This window comes from Anas platyrhynchos, chromosome 3 (genome assembly GCF_047663525.1).
Source record: "Anas platyrhynchos isolate ZD024472 breed Pekin duck chromosome 3, IASCAAS_PekinDuck_T2T, whole genome shotgun sequence".
NCBI lineage: Eukaryota > Metazoa > Chordata > Aves > Anseriformes > Anatidae > Anas > Anas platyrhynchos.
Window position 1 is genome coordinate 113619383 of NC_092589.1, and position 17550 is coordinate 113636932.

At 43.2% G+C, this 17550-nt stretch overlaps 1 protein-coding gene across 1 annotated transcript; it reads right to left on the minus strand.

Moving 5' to 3' along the window:
• Positions 1-717: 717 nt before the first annotated feature.
• Positions 718-5800, minus strand: MRPL19 (mitochondrial ribosomal protein L19). The gene is made up of 6 exons (XM_005012944.5): positions 5669-5800; positions 5349-5460; positions 3672-3790; positions 2992-3126; positions 1852-2033; positions 718-1034 (listed from the first exon to the last, which is right to left on the minus strand). Exons 1-6 carry the CDS (start codon positions 5730-5732, stop codon positions 819-821), a joined length of 828 nt encoding a protein of 275 aa, XP_005013001.3. The 5' UTR covers positions 5733-5800; the 3' UTR covers positions 718-818.
• Between the last annotated feature and the right edge of the window lie 11750 nt (positions 5801-17550).

A 17550-nucleotide genomic window follows, 5' to 3' on the forward strand; every position in this document is an offset into this window, starting at 1 on the left:
TTCCTCTGAGTATCACAAAAAGCTACTCTGAAATCAGCAGAAGTGTATGGTTTTATTCTTTCTTGCTTTGTTTTATCTGGTCTGAAGCTTGCTCCTCAAGAAGCTACTAGGAAACTATAATTGATGTTCTATTACAATAAACTCTGTAGATGTTGCTTCCAAGGGATTAAGCAGTACTTGTAAGGACTTATAATAATTGCCTTTCATGTTTATGAGCTCAACCCCTGTCCCAGCTGAGCACTTGAGACTCTTCTGTGATGCTTCATGATCAACTTAAACTAATTCAAAGGATCTGGTTTAAAGAGCAGCTGCTCTGGCTCTATTCTTTAAAGCTGATTTCAAAGTGTTTGTATCTGCTGCTCCGGCAGGTTATTATTGGTGTATTATCAGAATTGATTGTCTTTACAGGAAAGCTAAACAGCACTTAAGCCTCTAACCATGCGGTTGGGCTTGTATCTGTCTACTTTCCTGCTGCTGCCCCTTTCTGAAACACTTGGGGCAGGCAGTTTCACAACTAGCCACCACCTACTCCATAAAGACAGAAGTAGGTGGAAGTGACAACACAAAAACATGAAGGATTGATGCCTGTTCACTGTAATTTAAAAGAGGAGGCCTCTCAGGTCTGAAGCTGGGATGAACAGTATTACACTTCTCAGAAAAGGTGGATGTTTTCAGGCATATAGACAGCATTCAACCACAAGTTTGTACACTTACAAATTCTGAAAAGGTTAACTTTATTGCATATTTTGCTTATGTACATATAAAAATTAATTGAATTCAAAGTATTAATCCTTAATTCCTAGCTTTGCAAGCTACTATTATTTTTTAAGCTCTTCATTTATTTCTTTCCAAATTTTTTCTTCTATTTTTGAAGTGTCATATTCTCGCAGCATATCAAATTCTAGCCACGGCTGGCTCCACTTCTCTGCTGCTTTCATTTTTTTCTCAGGCAGCTCAAACTTTATTCCTTTTATATTGTATTTTGGCCTTTCCCACCGTTTTGACCATGGTTTAGGTTTCATTCTTACCTGCAGCTAGGGTGAAAGATTTAAAAAAGAAAAACACATAAAAGGTATTAGGTGATCAGAAGTTTGACTGACTGTGAACTTAAGTGTTGAGACAAACGCTGCTCTAACAGAAAGCAAGCAATAGAAATAAACCAGTTTGTCATGTCAGGAAATTAAGGGACTACTTCCCACTTGACACTATTGACAGAAAAAGAGCTCATTCTATCCACGTGGCTGACAGATCTGTTATCGTGGATAAAATAACACTGTCTTGATTTATTATAGTCCTTAAATTGGCACGTACAATGAGCATAACTCCTCATCTATAGTTCAACCCATTACTCTGGAAAAAAAAAGCATGAGAGCAATTTCTCCTTCCCTGTAAGTTACTGAGTTAGTATTCTTTCATAGGGTCTGTAGGTTGTGAGATCTTCTGAGATAAATTTTAGGTAACCCTTCCTGACAAGCACAAAAGCACTAGCATTAACATTTTTGTAGCAGAAGCTGTGCTCTCTGCAAAACGTAATTCAGCGACACAGAAGCCACAGCTTTGTGTGTGTGTCTTTCAAGTTAGTTAATGAGGATGGCTGATTTTCCATTATGAACATTCTTTCACTACAGCCATGGCATAAAGACATGATTTTATATACTATTGTCACCCTGGTAACACAAGTAAAAGCTGTTAACAGCCTTCCAGGATATTACACAGTATCTTGAGTTGGAAAGGACCCATGAAGATCATCAGTTCCAACTCCTGGCTCCACACAGGACCACCCCAAAATCAGACCTTTTGTCTGGAAGTGTGTGAATTATCCTCCATATTCCCTCTAAAACATTAACCTACCTTGTTTACAGGAATTTCTTCATGGTCTAAACGAGATTCAGGTTTCATATTCACATCAAAGGTACTATATTCAGGGAGGGCATCTCGCAGGTACATCAGGTTGTCATCCAGCCTCTTTTCTAGCTTCAGAACTTTGATTTCTTGGATTCGAGGACTGTACAGTTCGTAACATATTTCCACACCTTAGGGAGAGAAGGTCTGGGTTAATGATCAACTCAGCTGGAAATACTAATACCAAATTAGTATTTCTTCAGTGTTCTACATCCCCATATTATTCAAGAACTGCCTTCTACTTGTACAGGGAAATACATACACAGTGCTGTGTGCACGTGACATTCCATGTGCATTGTGTCCGCACAGGCAACTGCAAATTTCTAAATCCAGTTTTGGCTAACAGAACACACTGAGAGACATCAAACGAATGAAATTTGAAGAAGCAAACCTTGGGTTTTCAACATTGCTTCCTTTTGGTCATGACAGCTACATACAAACTATACATATATACACAGACACCCAGCCCTTTTGTATTTCATCTCAGAATATTGATATTTCCACCTCTCCACACTTTGTCATGAAATAGCGTAAGAGGTTATAAAACTCTGCTAAATCTGTGCTAGTTACACAGTTCATGCATACACCCCCAGTACATGCAAACACACGCTGCTCAAAGTGGGCTTGTATTTACATGGCTAGCAGTATGCTTCCTAGGCTCAAATATAAGCACAACCGTAATTAATTGCATTGCATTAGACTTACATGGCAAGGTTCTGGTAGCAGGGGGCTGCAGGGGTGACCTCTGTGAGCAGAGCCCAGCAGCTGCCCCATGTCAGAGCAGAGTCAGCTCCAGCTGGCTCCAAAGGGAGCTGCTGCTGGCCAGAGCCATTACATGAATCTCTTACACTGAGTCCGTTCTGCCCGACTGTAAATGCTGAATGATCTCCCTGTCCTTATCTCAACCCATGAACTTTTATTAGGGAATAAGAGAGCAGCACAGTGGAGTTTAGCTGCCCGTCAGTGTGAAACCACACCACACAGTCTCATCAGAGCACAGATCAGAAACTACTAAATATACAGATACAAAACCGGTAAGCAGTGCCATGCCTTCAAATGTGTGGCATAACCGCTGAAGTTAAAACCCACCTTGGTCTTCTATAACATTCCGAAGCACAAAGGTAGCACCAAGCCCTTTCCCTCCTCTTTGAATGCAGATGCCCACAAAGCGGTTGGTTTTGCCATCAGCATATGGATCCGCAGTAGTAACGGCGAGTATGCTGCCTGCCAAAAAATAAATAAAAGGATGCTAGATGTACTAAAGATGTGAAGATGTAGTAAATATGTATAAGCATCAGATGAAGTGCCTGTATTTCAATATGTTTCAAAAATGTTTTCTCTTTCACTAAAATTGCCAGAAACATAATACACTTTTAACGTGCCCTGAATCAATAAATATCAAAGCGAGTGCAGATTAATTAGAACCTTCTTCATCTTCAGCCTCTCACATTTATCTTTTACTCTTTATACAAATTTAATACAAATAATATAATGCATTTTCCTTTCTTCAGCTTTACTGGTAAACCATACACTGAAGTACCAGGACTTAAAAAACAACCAAACAGAAACACATCAGTATAATCTTTTCAATGTAAGCTAGCTGTAAAAATGAAATTAAAATATGAAGTAGTATGCTTAGTATTACGAACTAGTCAATCTAACACACGATACTGTGATGTTCTATGATATCCAACAGTGGCAGAGCACACTTTTTAATCTCCCCAGCCAACAAACAATACTGACAAAATTCTGACAGTTCTGTTACTGACCAACATAGAACTCTGGGATGTTGAAAACTTTTCGCCTCTGTATCATATCCTTTCTTTCGATATAGAATTTGAGAGGATCTGTTCTCCCTCTGGGAGGTATAAATTCAGGGCTCAAGTACCTATAAGAAAATCCAAATTGTTGTAAGTATAAAACAAAAGCATTTGCATAAAAAGCACCAGAAGTGTCCAAATGCTTGCCTGGAAATTAAAAATTACCACCCACGAACCATCTGTACCAGCTGCCTTTTTGGAGACATGAACTGCAGTTCACGAAATTACTGATTTATTTATTTTTTCGTTCTCCGAGAAGCTTTTTTACAGATTTTTTTTTTCCAAACAAAGAATAAATGTTGTTCTCAGAGAAGCTGACTGAGAGAGGTCAGTTCTGTTACTGTCATCACAGCTTAGGAACAGATTATTTCATGCTTTAGTTGTAATCCCCATGGCAGAACGCTTACTATTTAATGACTTTATAGTAACAGATGTGGAACAATTTGTTATCAGTTTTTGCAGACAGCCAAACAGAGCCTACAGAACACAGCATAAATATTCGTTCGCTTTCGAGAAGCTAAAAGAGTCTCTTAAAGTTGTTGTCTACTCCCATAAATTATACTGTGCCAAGGAATTTCCTCATGCCCTGGCGTTGTTTCTGACTGCTAAGCCAAAGGCTTCCTGACACAGTACTGGCTTGGGCTGAGGGCCACTTCCAACAGACCGTTTGCACGTGGTCACTCTGGCTTGGGTGCTGTGACAGCTTAGCCTCAGAGAATGAAGCTGGACACATTTAACTCACTTGAAACTCCTGGATTTGTCCAGAAGAGAACACAGAAAAAGAGAAGACAAAGACAAGCTTGCCTTACAAACCTTACAGGGACTACAGGGGAAAAACAAGACAACACACGGGGCAGCACAGAGGTTCTGGTTGGTGCTGACACAGAGATGGCAGACAACAACAGGTCTGCTCCTGATCTCCACTACATGCTCTCAGAAGAAGGCAACGTTATTCAAATGGGGCTCCCTGCTCTGCCCAGCGATTGTATGACATGCCGTATGCCTTAGGTGGGCTGTGCAGACTCCTAACTTAATCACAGAACATCTTCAGCTGGAGGGCACCCACAGGGACCATCGAGTCCAGCTCCTGGCTTCACATCACAGCACTCCAAAATCAGACAGTATCCAGTGCCTGAAGATATTTATACTTACAGATCCAAAGGCAGAGTGAAAGACTTTTATGGTCTGATTTTTAGTAATTTTCCCATTCATGCATTGCCATAACACTACGCTTTTCGGGGGGGGGGGGGAATATGCACAATGCTATATTGCCATTCTCCTCTCTCCAGCACAGCACTACCATTTCAACCACTGTGTCATTTAAAGCAGTGCAAACAGATTTATGAGACAACAAAAACACTCAGAAGAAATTTTGTGAAGGCTACCACCGCTGATACCAGCAATGTTTGCGGTCAGCTCACAGCCGAGCTCTAGATGTGAGGCAAAAGCAGACACTTGACCTGTGTCTGGGTCACCTCCCGGTATACTGAGGAGATAAATGCCTTTAACAGAGGAAAATTTAATCCACTAATCCCCAGATTTGTAAAAAAATTAACTGGAAATTCCAACTGCTAATTTGGAAAAGCGTTAACGGTTTTTTCCTACGGCGAGCCCAGGCCGCCCTACCTCCTCTCCTCCCTCTGCCTCTGCTTGTCGATGATGACGGGCTTCGGGGGCGGCTGGAATTTCGCTGTCTCTCCATCCGTGCTACTTCGGCACCCCGAGGAAGAGAAACACCCTGTAAGAATGAAATACTCCTTAAAAAAGTATGAAAATAACGGCGTTTCAAGCCGGGTGTCCTTCCCCCCAAACCCCAAGCCCCAGCCTGGGGCTCCCAAACTGGGGATTCGCTGAAGGGCAGCCCACGGGCGAACGGACAAGAGGACAGAGAGACAGGGGACAGACGGACAGGAGGACACAAGGACAGGGGGTCGGGCGGCGCTCACTGCTAGGCCGGGCGCCCCTCAGCAGCAGCCTCCCGCAGGCCGCCGCCATGGCAACGGCCGCCATTTCCTCGCTGCCGGCGCAGGCGCGCAGGGCGGTTAGGGCAAGCGCGGAGGGCCAAAAGAAACCTCAGCGCGAATCGTTTATTTATTTATTTTATTTTATTTACTTATTTTTTAAGGATTATATGCATTGGTGTTATTGAGCTGCTCCGCGCTTACCTTTGTTTTCAGTCAGATTTCCTCGGTAACAGCCCGGATCCCATTAGTGGCTGCGCAGGCAAAGCTTAAACGCAGGGTGCAGACCTGTAAATAACACCCCGTTGTTTAATTTTTTTGCAGGGATTCCTGTCAAAATAGGCCTGGCCTCATTAACTAATTTCATCAATCACGTTTCCGGGGAGGTCCCCTCAGCCCCTGTTATTTGTGGCGGGTGACTTTGCAGCCTGCCAGAGCCCCCTCGTTAACAAGAGTTATTTTCCAGTTTGTGGTTATCTGCTTGGATGCTTAATTCTTGTTTTGGTGCCACGCTGTGCAGATGACAAGCCACAGTATTATTTCTTCATAATCTGCTAATCTGACAGAGGAGTTAATGTTTGGGACACTGATGTGACAGAAGGGGGCACTCTAGCCCTGAAAATACAAAAATTCTCCACCAACACTGAATACACCTCTTGAAGCAAAGATAATAATAATAATAGTAATAATAATAGTAATAATAATAATAATAATAATAATAATAATAATAATAATAATAATAATAATAATAATAATAATAATAATAAACTGTTACTAAGTTCTCACTGTGTAAGTGCTATTAAAAGGGGTAGAAAGATATTTCTCTTGGTGGTGAGGAATAGATAGGGATAATCCCAATACTTTAATGGTGGTTGAGGAGATCTCAAATTGGTTGTAAGGAGATGTGTGGATTATAATTTGGGAAAATGCAGATTTGTGGCTTGCAACTGGCTTTAAAGAAGAGAATTGGATCATTCAAAGACCCATTTCTAACTCCTTGGATGACCACTGTTGACTGCACCCTAACAAGACCACCCTGACACCTGGAACTGCATTCCCAAATTACTGTAGGTGAACCTCACCTCACTTGAGATTTCCTAAAGGGACCAGCACCTTGGCCCTGCACACCACGTCTGGTTTCTGTGTGGTTTGTTGTAGCACCCTGGAATCAAGGCACCATTGGTTTGCCTGGCTAAGCTGGCCATGCACGCTCCATGTTAAAGCAGCACAAATGCAGGTGATCGAGGTTGACCTGCAAACAGCTATTTCTCTAGGTTCAACACTTGTACTGTGTGAGCATCTTACTAGTGGGGGACCCCCTGTTCTCATCTGTCCATTCTCGGGGACAGCTTTCTTGAGTTTGCAGGTACAAGGGACTTCAGTTTCTTTGCTGAGCAGGTCAGATACAGGTCAGGAAGGGCTGCCTTCCTACTTTTCTTACCTATGTAACACAATCTATGAGAATGTAGATCACTTTAGAATCACATGAGTTAACCACTTTTGTAAAATGCTTCTAGGAGAATTTGCGAATTAAAGGCATCACTGTGCTCAGGTGATCTGGCAAATATTAAACAGACTTTGGGAATTCTCTGACTGAGTTCTGTTTGAGTACAGCATATTTCTAGTCCCTCCTGTCAGGTCCCTGGAAAGTTCAGCTGTGGTTCCTTACTGCTACAATACAAAATTTATAACAGCTTGAATTATGGCCCACTAAGTGTGTGTCTTCCTCTCATGCAGTCATGGTCAAGTCACTCTGAGTTCTTTCTGATAAGAGTTTTGGCCGAATCTGCCCTGGAGGAGGAGGGTTGTCCCATGTCACATCCTGTAGTTGTGTTTCCACAATGCCCAGGCAGCTATGACTCAACCTAGGGATGCTGTGCCCTGCAGCTCTGTTTTGTTCCCACTAAAATGCACTGCAATTGCCTGCGTGGGTGTCTGAGTTTTGTTGGGAAGAAAATCCAGACAGGTAAAAAGTAGTGCTTGGCCTCATTTCTTGTCACCTATGAGGTGGGGACAAGGTCTTCCATTAAAGGAAGACAGTAACATCCTTCATGTTACTGTCTTTGAAATCTTTTCCCGTATTTCAGTGTCCTTCTTGAAATATTTATTTCAAAACTGAACACAGTAGTTCTGTAGTGCTCACAGTCATCCCAGATACAGAAGAAATGTACTGTTCACTGGTAAAAAAAAAAAAAAACTGTCTGGTTGGCTAGGCCCAAGGATTGTTGTGAGTGGAGTTAAATCTGCCTGACGACCAGTCATCAGTTGTGTTCCCCAAGGCTCAGTATTGGGGACAGTTTTGTTAACATTTTTACCAGCAATCTTGATGAGAGGATTGAGTGCACCCTCAGTCACTATGCAGCTACCACGTTGCATAGGAGTATTGATCTTCTTGAGGGTAGGAAGACTCTGCAGAGGGATCTGGATAGGCTGTACTGATGGGGCACACCCAATTGTATGGCATTCAACAAGGCTAAATTCTGGGTGCTACATTTGGGTCACAACAACCCTATGCTGTAATGCAGGTCTGGAGCAGAGTGGCTGGAAAGCTGCCCTGCAGAAAAAGGACCTGGGGGTGCTGGTCAACAGCTGGCTGAACTTGAGTCAACGGTGTGCCCTGGTGGCCAAGAAGATTAATGCCACCCTAGGCTGCATCAGAAATAGCGTGGCCAGCAGGACTAGAGAAGTGATTCTCCCTATGTATGTGCCACTGAGGAGACCACACCTCAAATATTGTGTCATCTTTTGGACCCCTCACTGTAAGAAGGCTACTGAATTGCTTTAGCATTTGCAGAGAAGAGCAATGTATGTGTTTCTGATGCAGAGATGCCTGACAGGCTGCACCAGTGATAACATGGAATGAGTTCTGAGACAGCTGCTTGAGGTCTAGAACACCTCTTAGCCTGTGTGATACTGAATGTGAATTAAGGAACCCCCAAAGCTGTTACAAGGGTTGGGGCAGGACTCTTATTTTGTGTTGTGTGAACACGGGTAGACTGCTTCCAGGCTTGAGCTGACCTATCTACCTACATCTAATGCATGCTCTTTGGATCCATGAGGCTGGGGACTTGGTACTTCAGTCCCAGCATGGACACATGCATCAGTCTCTGTGGTGCGGGATGAAGGCTGTCAGTATCACCTTCTGAAACAGGCTGTGGTGCAGCCTGAAATCACAGGCTCCAAGATTTCTTCTAAACACCCTAGGCCATGTTGCAGCAGCCCCAACACAGCTGTCTGTGGAGTGTCAGAGGGTGTGAAGAAGGGAGTGAAACTTCATGTTCCCCAAGGGAACTTGGGTATCTTTATAGAGGAAACACAGCAAACAGTGGTAACACCTGCTGTTGTTATGTCTCCGTACAGAAAGAGATATCTACAAGGGGCTGAGCTGCTCTGGAGGTGTGGTGTGCTGTGTGTTCACTATTCAGAACAGGATGTCCCAAGAGGCCCGATTCCAAATGAAATGGGGCTGACTCCTTGAAGCCTTCCTCACCTCTTCCTCCTTGGGTGTACAGGAAACACCCAGAGTCATTTCCTTCAGAAATGGGAACGAGCACTGGCTCGATACAGACCTGAGGACTTGGCACAGTTTGGTTTCAGTTGGATTTGAAAGTGGAAACATTGCGTTTGCTAACTCCTTTCTAAAACCTTACATTAACATCTGTTATCTCAGTAGTGAAGTTCCTTCCCCTGCCATTTATGCAACATAAATGCATCCATCTCTCCTCTCAGCTGTACTTTGTTGGTTTGTACAGTCACGCAACCACACACAGAGCCTACAATCAATCCCTACTTACAGGGTTTCCACACAAAGGTAAAATGGGGAGAAAGAAAGGCTAACAAATGAATCCTGACAAGCATTCAATATGCCCTTATTGCTAGGACATATTGGCTGTTGTTATCTGGCACTTTTTTGTCTGAGTCTCCTGAGCAGCTTTTCCAGTGGAAAAATGGAGGCTCAAGGAAGCTAACTGGAAGCACGATAGATTGGGTGCTGTGGAGTAGCTCCACTGCTCTGTAGCTTGTACAGAAGTGGCCCAGAGCCTGCTTTTGTCCTAGCTAAATCCTACCCTTTACAGAGCAACTGCCAAATGATTCATAGTTGCTGTAGGCATACCAGTCTCTGCTGAAGCAGCTTTAGTGCTCTTCAGACCGAGAGGCCATGCATGTCACACAGTCCAGGAGTATCTGCCCCATTGCCTAAGTCCCTTAGGCTCTCCTGAAAAACCATGTCAGCGTGGGCATAAGGCAATGCCTGGATTTCTGTGTCCTCCTTATCCAAAGTATCAAAGCACATGTGTGGGACTGCTGTGAGGCTGCAAAGGAACATAAAAAAATAACCTAGAAAGGTTAGAAAGAGCACAGTAAATTTTGTTAGAATATTCAAACAGATCCTGTCTTCCTGGAACCTTGCCTTCAATAAAGCATGAGTTGTTGCTTACCTAAAGGTGAGTTGCTGAAATTTAATAAACTAAATTATTAAACCCAAATGTTGCCTAAAATGACCTAAGGTACCAGACCCTTCTGCCTTGAACAGCTGTTCGCTGAGATGGCCATCAAACATCCACAATTACATTTTATACCTTATTGTAAAGCAAGCAAAGAGGAGAGGGAAAACTGTTCTTCAAACGCAGCATCCTAGCACTGAGCTTGGGGAGGTGATGGACTGGAAAATCTTCAGCTCATTCTGTCCAAACACCCCCAGGCCTCAGCCGTTTTGGAGTGTACATCCTGTTGGAGCCACGCGTGGTTAACCCTGCCAGACCTGTGGTCTCCTCTTCGCCTGGGGTTGCTGGAGCAATGATTACATCTGCTAACCCGAGCCCCGGGCTCTTGGCGTGCCCCTGACAAGGGGCATAGCTTTCGTGGCACATCACCTGTGTGCTCATGCACATCTATTTTCTTCCGTTTCCTTTTGCCTTTGCTGCATTCCAGCCTGGAAGGCTAAATTGCTATTATATAACCTTAACAGGCGAAAAATAAACAGGTGCTGATGCTTTCTATCGGGGGCAGATGACATAAGAAATGTGAACTGGCCTGTTGGCAGTTGTGCCAGTGCCTCAGCAGGTACTGGACCTATGTTCAGAATCATAAATGTCTTTGAAGTCCTCTTAGAATCTGTGTTGTTTTCAGATAACTGAGAATTTAAGACATGGCTGGTTTTCCCTTGTCTTGGGGTTTTGACTGTCAGGTGGGTGTCCACTCAATGTTGATTTCCCTATGGGATGCGTGGCACCCTTACAGGTTACAAAAGGGACAACAGCACTGGTTTATCTCATCTGACATAAAACTCTATGCTCTCCTAATTTTCTGGTTCTGCAAAGCATCTTAAGAGGAATCTAATTTGGAAGCCAATATTGAAACAAATTTAAAGTAGACTCCAACAGACTGTGTAGAAGACAGTGTTGCCTCAGAGGTTAAATGAGTGAGATATTATGACTTTAGAGGAGGAAGCAAGGTGTGTGACAAAGTGAGATTAAGTTCAGTAAACAGTGTCTGGGGCCTTTCCCTTAGGTTGTAAATTCTTGGATCCTCTCGAGCCCCGTATAGGTTTGAATGCCAAGGAATGTACGTTGCTCTGAGCTTCCGTAGTGTAAATGATGGAGGGTGAGCTTCTGGAACTGTCTTACAGAAAGCCTCAGCAAAAACACCTTCAGACAGATAACTCATTGACCAGCCCAGGCAGTTCCTCCGGTGCTTATGTCAAACTGAAAGATAACTTTTGGGCTGGGAACGCCTACCTCCTGCCAGAAATCTGAGCTTCTTCAGAAATGATCTGGAACATCTTGAAAACCTGAAGAGAGCACTGAGTTGAATGTCCCTATCCTGTTTCCTCCTGTTTCCTCAGATGCTTAAAAAAAAAAAAAAAGAATGAATTATTAAAAAAAAAAAAAAGAAACATTCATCTTGAAAGGCAGGTGTAATCTGAAGACTGATGGGTGAACTCCCAGGTACCTTTACATTTCATAGAGTCAATATTTGTTCTTTCTCCATTTATAACCCCATTACTCTCTCAAGGTGGGCAGGAGCTTTCAAAGGGAGACCATTTGTTTCTCCTGATGAATGCGTTAATGCAGCGGTTTGTCACAGTAAATTAAACCTACTATCACAACCTTCTCATGCAGGGGAAATAGGAAGCCAAAAATTTATGATCAAATCACAGCTTTTCATTATTTTAAACCAAGCCAACCTCTGCTCTTCATTACTGTGCAAGCAGTGAGCAAGCTTAGGAGAAAATTTGATACCAAATCCCTTGATTTGCAAAACTCCTCTAGAAATCATGACATTATTTTCCACTACGCTGATTCAACTTCATGCCGTGTTATTCCAGAAAGATAGGTGAGAGAGAGAAACTGTGACTTCATCTTACGTCTCACTTAGCATCCACTGAATTCATAGAAGGGCTTCCACCTGAGAAATGGGCTTTACAAGCTTCACATCTCTGCCTCATCCTCCATAAAGGCTGCAGCAACTATGGACACCAGCTTCCTAAACCAGCTGAAGAAGCCCTCCGCTCTTCTTTCACTGAAAACCCCTCAAATCACCCTGGGACTCTTTGTAGTGAACACAGCTTCTTTTCCTCTCGTGTCAGAAGGTGCATGTTGTGGAGGGAGGGTTATGGGGATGCTAGCTGGTGTGCTGTCTCAGGGAAGATTTGGTGAGCTGAAAATAACTAATTCTATCTGTCATTGCAGGAAAGGTGAAGGTGTTTTGGCTCCTTATGTAACAAGATGGGGCTAGCAGGTGAAGCAAGAAATTGTCAACAGTGTAGTAATGAATAGAAAAGATTCTCCTCTGCAAAGGGCTGGTCCAGAAAAAATTGAAAAGGGATTGGAAGCTCCAGTCCCTTTTTCCCTTACCTGCTACAAACAGACCAGTGCTTCAGTCATTCACCAGAGGATGAGTTTCTGGTTTTGAGGTATAATCTGCATATGGAAATGCCACCTTTTATACTAGCATTATGCAATTCCCTGTTGCTTACGAGCACTAATCATTAGCTTAGTGCTTGCGAGCAGCTCTGCACATAACAGTGCTGTCAGTCCAGGCAGCCCCTAACCAGGTGAACTCGGACATCTCCTGTAATCTCCCCAAATCTCCTGCAAGCCAGCTGCGTAGTCTGCTTCCTTCCTCTGCGCTCTCTGTAGCTGGTCCAGCAAGTAATGTTACTGCAGTAAGTACCAGGGAGGGCTCTTCCAGCCAGGTGTCCCGAGACAATGAAGGCAGCAATATTTCGGTATGGGATTTCTGCAGTGGGAAGTGTCTCTTGTGTAGAAGTTAACTCGAGTTCCCTAATGCCACTGTTGGGGCTACAGAGTGCAAAGGTTTGAATGGCCTGAACTTCCACGCCATTGTAAGCTCCTCATTCTGTTTTAGATGACATAATCCAGCTCTGTCTGCAATGCCCAGCACACCTGGGCTTTGTCACTGGATAGTCTCCTGAGACCATCGTAAGATAAATAACTGGCAATAGGATTGTCCTGAGCACTTAAATGCACGTGGAAGTATACAGTTACTTTTGAAACACTCCCTTCAAATAGAAAAAAATAAAATAAGGGAAAAGAAATTGTACTCTAAGTAATATTTCTCATTTTAAGTACATGTGAAAGGAGAACATTTCTGTTCTGCTTCCTGCAAATGGCAGACTGAGTCTATTGTTGAATTTGCACTCACACTAGTGAAATTACACTTGGGATTAATGTTGCCCATTCAGCAGAAAGGAATTTCCTTTATTTCCCTTTGATTTCTTACCAGTTTGTGATTTGTGAGCCAGCATTTTTTTTGGTGAAATTTGCTATCTGCATGAAAACAGAGAAATACCCTGTGCCTGTAGGCAATGATAAGCCTGAGGCAAAAGCTGATGTTCAGGTTATGCAGGGAAGAGATTTGCTCCCTATACATTCCTCATGTGCTCTTGGGCTCTGCCTTCAACTAGACTTGCTCTCCAATAAAGAGAATTTTAGAAAGTGATAAGCTTCAATGAAACTGCTTTCCTGCAATCTGGAGTTGTTCAAATTTGCTGATGATCAAAGGATTTGAGGATGTGAGGGACTCAGAGAGTTGTGTTGTCAGTTCACTCTCATGGAAGAAGAAAGTCCTGGTGTTGAACCAGAAAAGTCTGTGAGGACTTTTGCACTAACTTCAGTCTTGGGCCCAGCCTCTGCTGAATGCCCCTGTAAGAATGGTCTATCTATAACGATGTGGGAGCACGGCAGGCAGCAGCCTGGGCTGTGTCTGTGCTGGAGTCCAGAGATGGGACTGCAGGATGCAGCTTTTTCTGGGCAGCTCTGATCAGGCCTGCCTGAGGGACCAGGGATATTTAATCTATTCTTAGCCCATGCCACTGCATCTTCAGTGCAGAACTTCTGAAATACCAACTGGGGGTTTAGCACACACCTGGCTGTGCTCTTACTGTCTTTGAGCACCAGCTAGCTCACTTTAGATCTTTAGCTCATAAAAAAAGAAAGGTCCCAATCCTATTAATACTGACACACATGCTGAACTCTCTGCATAATTTCACTGACTTCTTTCAGACCTGTACACTAACCAGTATCAAGACTCATTCCTTGGCCTTGAACCAGCTGTCACCATCTGGCCACGTTCATACAATCAAACTCCAAAGCAGGATTCCTCCCTGCCTGTTGGGAATGGATGAATTCCCTTTTAGGCCCCAAACCATGCTCAGGAGTTGCCTGGATGCTGGGTGGCTTGGGTCAAAAGCATGCCAAGGAGAGGTCTAACAGGTAGCTGTAGCCAGAAGAGCTGCAGTGCCTGTGTCCAGACCCTTGCTTCCTTCAGCTTATTGCTATAGATGTAGATGTGATGCAAGGGCTTCATGGCCATGTTTGGAAACAGTCATTTTGGTGGGAAAAAAGGTCTCTGGCAACTAAATGGCTTTCCCATGTAAGTGTCCTATGCAAGTTATAACAATAGTTGTAATAAGGATGGGATGCGACCGTGTGTAGATGTGTTGGGACAGGAGGATCTGGGGGAGTACTGAAAGACTGTTATTCTTGGTGCTACTGCACTCACATGCCTTCAGGCAGAGTCCACAGAGGTTTGGGGTAGGTGCTGGAGCATCATTTTAGGTGTCATTTGAAGGCTGAATGTTGATGATTCCTACTTTTTATCAATGTACATCATGGCATGTTTCTCACACAGGACAAGCAGAGAACTTCCAGACAAGTAAATCTGAGGAAGGATTCTGGTGTCTATGGAAATTAATGAGAATGTAAATTATGTAGGAAGGTTGGTAGGAAATGTGTGAAAATGTTAACAAAAAGAATATTTGGAGACTACAAAAGGATTCACAAAAACAAAACAGAAAACTAAAACCTTTCTCCTCATGTCACACCCCTTGTTTGCGTGTACATGGCTGCTTGAGAAAGCAGATACCATCAGGGGTAGATATTTTCAGGTGTAAAATTCATCCTTTTCTATAATAAGCAGTTCAAGAGTGCTATTGAATATATTGAAGGGCGGGTAGCAGTAGTAGTGAAAAAGCCAGTATGGACTATCATCCAAGTGACTGAGAAACCCTCAGAGAAAAGCCATTATGAGAGGACCAAGGAGCCAGGTCAAGTGGGATGAAAGTTTCATGTTAAAGGTATAAGAAAACAGTTGTCTTAAAGCTGGGTGCCATATGCCCACATATTAAGAAATGTCAGGAAGCAACATCTAAAGAGTCAAGACAGATGAAGCATGGGGAAAAAGAAGAATTCATGTCTGAGAAACTCTGATCACTGAAATCCTTTTTTCTGGAAATCCTTATGTTACTTGTGATGATGTACAAAGATGAAGTATGAAGATGACTCCAGTTCCCTGTAGTTCTAGTGTGGTGATTAATCTAAGAGCACCCCACACACAAGGCAGCAACTAAGTCTAATTGGACATGCAGGTCTGAAATTGGACATGGGGTAATGGCTTTAAACTAATAAAGGGTAGATTTAGAGGATATAAGGAGGAAATTCTTTACTCTGAGAAATTCTTTACCAGAGAAGCTGTGGATGCTCCACCCCTGGAGGTGCTCAAGGCCGGGTTGGATGGGGCTTCGGGCAGCCTGGGCTGGTGGGAGGTGTCCCTGCCCATGGCAGGGTCTTGAACTGGATGATCTTTAAAGTCCCTTCCAGCCCAACCATCCTATGACTCTATGAAATAAAGCACCAAGCTGTACCGTATGCTCTAATGTAGAACATGACATTACTGTGAGGAGAATACCAGCTGAGAGAGGTTTCAACATCTGTTACTTAGGGCAGCCACGAGAAGAAAGGTTTTAGCTTTGTTGTGAATCCTTTTGTAGTCCCCAAATATTTATTTTTGCATCATTTTCACACATTTGAAAATTTTGCTTCACTCAGTATAACATTTCTCAATGTTTCTGTGAGATAAATGCATCCCTTGGGGCCTTTGCTATACACAGAATTAGCAACACTCCCACTCCAAACCTGTCCCAGCGTGGAACAAGTCCCCCAGGATTTATATTTGTTTTGTAAACTGGGTTGATGGAGTGACACAAAGTGTGAAAACTTCCAAGGCTCATCGGTTTGAATATTCTGCATAGCTGTTTAATGTTGAATACGGAGACAGGAAAAGATTTTTACTCCTGAGATTCTTGGTGTTTTATTGCAAAACTGCAATATATGAACTCCTGTGCCTTCATACTGATGAAAGCAAACTGTGCTCACTTCCATGAGTAACCCCATCTGTTTCCATAAGACACTCCTAGGGGAAAGATCAAGAAAAAAAAAAAAAGAGTACAAAGAGCCATACTATGCTGGCAAGCTTTGCTAGGTTATTTCTGATGCTCTCTCCACCCAGTTTAGACAGTATTCTATAGGTATAAATGCATGTATATTTTGTTATTAATTGTTATTCATTTACAAGGAGGCAGTGTGGCAAGTGGACAGAGCTCTAACTGGGCTCAAGAATGTATTTAATCTTTTTTTTTGTGATACAGCTGCCCCTAGCTGACCCTGAAATATGGGTGACCTCTGAGAAATGACTACTTTACTTCTACTGTGTGTGAAATGGAAGAATACAACAGTGTTCTCAAGGAGAATGCTTTGAGACATCATAGAAAACAGTAAGAAGTAAGTAATGTTACTCTGGCTCAGAAAGCAAGATTAGTCCTAGCACATTTGGACAAATACACCTGTTTGTGACTGCGTAAATAAACACGACTTCAGCCTTTCAGATGATTCTCTAGCTGAAACCTGAACTTGGTCCAGCTCTTCTACTGACCAGCCCTTCTTCAAGCTGATGCTGCCTTAGTCTAGCAAAGCAGAGGTTCGCAGTGCAGGGTGAGAGAAAAATAGGAAAGCATTGCCAAATGTCAGCCCTGGAAGGCAGCAAGATCAGCACATACAGCATTAAACTAGGAATTCAGCTATCTGGGTCCTGACTGTCATTCATAAACCGGGTGATATTGGGGTGAGCAAACTGGGTGATGAATTTCTTCACTTCTCAGTGCCTCAGTTTTCCTAGTTGCAGTAGTAGTTTACTGCATTTAAAGCACACTGGGGACATGCACGTTTCAGATATTACAGTTTTATGTAGCAGGAGAGGGATGGGACCTGCAAAAGAGCAGAAACACCAATGCTCTTAAATTCATGGTGATAAAAGAGGACTGAGGTACGGTTGTTAATCATGGAGGAGAGAAAGAATGCAATCTTTCCTCCAAGCTAAGACATAATGCTGAACTGCATCTCATTTCTGACCTATTCTCCCTTCTGGGTGGCCTTGGGGACAAGGGATCCAAGAGATTGTGCATGATCACATGCATTATTACCTATCCCTGGGAGACATCTTCGAAGGCATGGTTGGATTTCAAGGGCTGTTAACCCCAAAAACAAAGACCCACATTGGCGTCCCCA

What these genes read in the sequence shown, in the direction of transcription:
- MRPL19 (XM_005012944.5), bottom strand. Translation starts at nt 5,732, where the DNA reads ATGGCGGCCGTTGCCATGGCGGCGGCCTGCGGGAGGCTGCTGCTGAGG. An exon ending in AGGCAGAGGGAGGAGAGGAG is followed by an intron (nt 3,791 to 5,348) that starts GTAGGGCGGCCT and finishes ATTTTCTTATAG; the next exon opens with GTACTTGAGCCCTGAATTTA. An exon ending in GAATGTTATAGAAGACCAAG is followed by an intron (nt 2,034 to 2,991) that starts GTGGGTTTTAAC and finishes TCTCTCCCTAAG; the next exon opens with GTGTGGAAATATGTTACGAA.